General features: G+C 36.1%; 1 protein-coding gene across 1 annotated transcript; it reads left to right on the top strand.

Annotated features, from left to right (window-relative positions):
- On the top strand, positions 1–1,277 carry LOC115816470 (complement C1q-like protein 2). The gene is made up of 3 exons (XM_030779423.1): positions 1–268; positions 707–835; positions 997–1,277. The coding sequence occupies exons 1-3, from the start codon at positions 1–3 to the stop codon at positions 1,275–1,277; spliced, it is 678 nt and encodes a 225-aa protein (XP_030635283.1).
- Positions 1,278–2,214: the final 937 nt, after the last annotated feature.

The following is a 2,214-nucleotide window of genomic DNA, read 5'->3' as shown; positions in this document are numbered from 1 at the left end:
ATGAAGCAGTTTGTGACTCTTCTGGTGATACTGCACTGCAGTGTGTTTCAGGCCCAGGAGGCCAGTACTCTACAGACTAACTGCAGTGATGAAGAAGTGCCTTTTACAGAAAGGTTGGTTCAGTCCCAGAGCAGTTACAGGAGCAATTACAATAAATGTTTGGTTTGTCCACTAGACACATGCAACGGACTGTTGAAGAACATAGGATTCATGGAAGCACAACTTAGAGTACTCGAAAGTCAAATTGAGGAGCTGAGAGGAATTGAAGGTGAGATGAATTCTTTCAGATGTAAGCCTTACACAAAAGCAAAATTATATGATTTTAATTGCCTTTAAACTCTCTTGTAATGTATAGTATTGCAAGCATATGCAGTAACCAAGTATCACATTCTTTATGAAATTGTATTTAATTAAATAAAACCTTAAGCATGAGTCTTCCCTAATACAGTCAGTGATGTGGGGGTTAAAAAATCTGTTATGTAGAAAATGTTACATTTTCTGTGTTAATTTAACATAACTATTATGTTTCATCACTATTTCTGATGCTGTGATTCTGTTTTTTTAGTGACTTAGTACTACATTGGGGGATTTTCTGTGTAAATATACTACTAAAGATATAATGTACAGTTGAATCTTTTTGTGTGTGTGTGTGTGTGTGTGAGACTGTTGGCTGACTCTAATTCTAACATCATCCCGTCTCCTCCAGAGCGACCAAAAGTGGCCTTTTCAGCTTCAATAGGTGGACATGGGGACACAGGACCATTCAGTACAGATATAACTCTTGTTTTCAGGAACGTCCTTACAAACATAGGAAGTGCTTATAACCCTGCTACAGGTACTGTATTCTCTTTGTTATCTACACGTTTCTCTACCAACACACATATCTCAAGTTCAAGTTAAATTGATGAAATACATTGATGTTTTAGATCACTATACGCATAGTATTTAGTTTTTTAGAACTAAATCTAAAACTAAAAAATATTTGCTTTGTTGCAGGAATTTTTTCTGTACCAACAAGAGGAATCTACTATATCAGCTTTTTTTACCATGGTGGAACTGCAAACCCAACAAGATTATCTCTGTTCAAGAATGGACAGCGCATAGCAACAGCCTCCCACCACCAAGGAGATGGTCGTGCTGAGAATGGGTCAAATGGTGTCAATCTGTTGCTAGAAGCTGGAGATCATCTGTATATTGTTCTTTGGGCTGGATCTTGGGTCTGGGATGGTAATAATATAGACACTATATTCAGTGGCTTCCTGCTTACTCCACTGTAATATCTCACACATATGTCACATATGTCCTCTTTTTCATACAGTACATGATGTCTGGTGTTAGAGTGTTTTGTTATGAAAAATTATTCAGTTCTCTCCTGCTAAATTACTGAATTACTCAATTTCCCTCAATAAATCTCTACTTACCAACCAAAACAATGACATACCACTGATCTCATATTGACTGAGTTGCAAAATGATTATAAAATATGAAAACAATGTGGTGTGACTCACTTTTCATTTTATGCTCAATGAATGATGTAATGTCAGTTTTTTTAAATGTAGATGCTGAAAAACAGGAAGGAATGATGAGTTTTGGTTACATGTTGCCATAAATATTTTCTGGTCAGTGTTTGTAATTATGACTCATGGGTTTTGTTTTGGTTTTTCACACATTTTGGAGGACATAACATAACATCAAACAAAACCACAGGGCAGAGCGAACATTGCTACTGTTGAATCACCTGACTCTAACGCGGCATTCTACCAAGATATGACCATTAGCATTTTAGGAGTCAGGCTTTTTCAGAACTTTCTGGAAAGGACTATTTTCCACTGACTCTCGAGTGGGGAAATTCAGCAGTAAATAGTGCTGTGACTAAATGGCGTCAGATTTAAGCACGAATATGAGATAATACTATTTCAAAAGTGTGTCAGAAAAACAATCTTGTATGTTACAGCTTAAATTCTACATTAAGAATGAACTTTATGATGAAGCTATTAAATATAATGCAGCATACCCTAAATAAGGCATTCTTTCCAGGAACTGAGGTCAAACAAACAATGCTCTTTCAAGTATTGTGTAAACACTTCACCAGGATCATTACCTTTTCTTATAGCATTTTTTTTCTTTCACTTTTTGCACAGAGACGCTATTGAATTACTAACTTTAGTCTTCGGCAGGCAAAAAATACTGGGAAATCAATATGGAAAACTGCAA

This window comes from Chanos chanos, chromosome 7, assembly GCF_902362185.1.
Source record: "Chanos chanos chromosome 7, fChaCha1.1, whole genome shotgun sequence".
NCBI lineage: Eukaryota > Metazoa > Chordata > Actinopteri > Gonorynchiformes > Chanidae > Chanos > Chanos chanos.
Note: the sequence above shows the minus strand (reverse complement) of the source record. Positions and strands in the feature narration are given on the sequence as shown.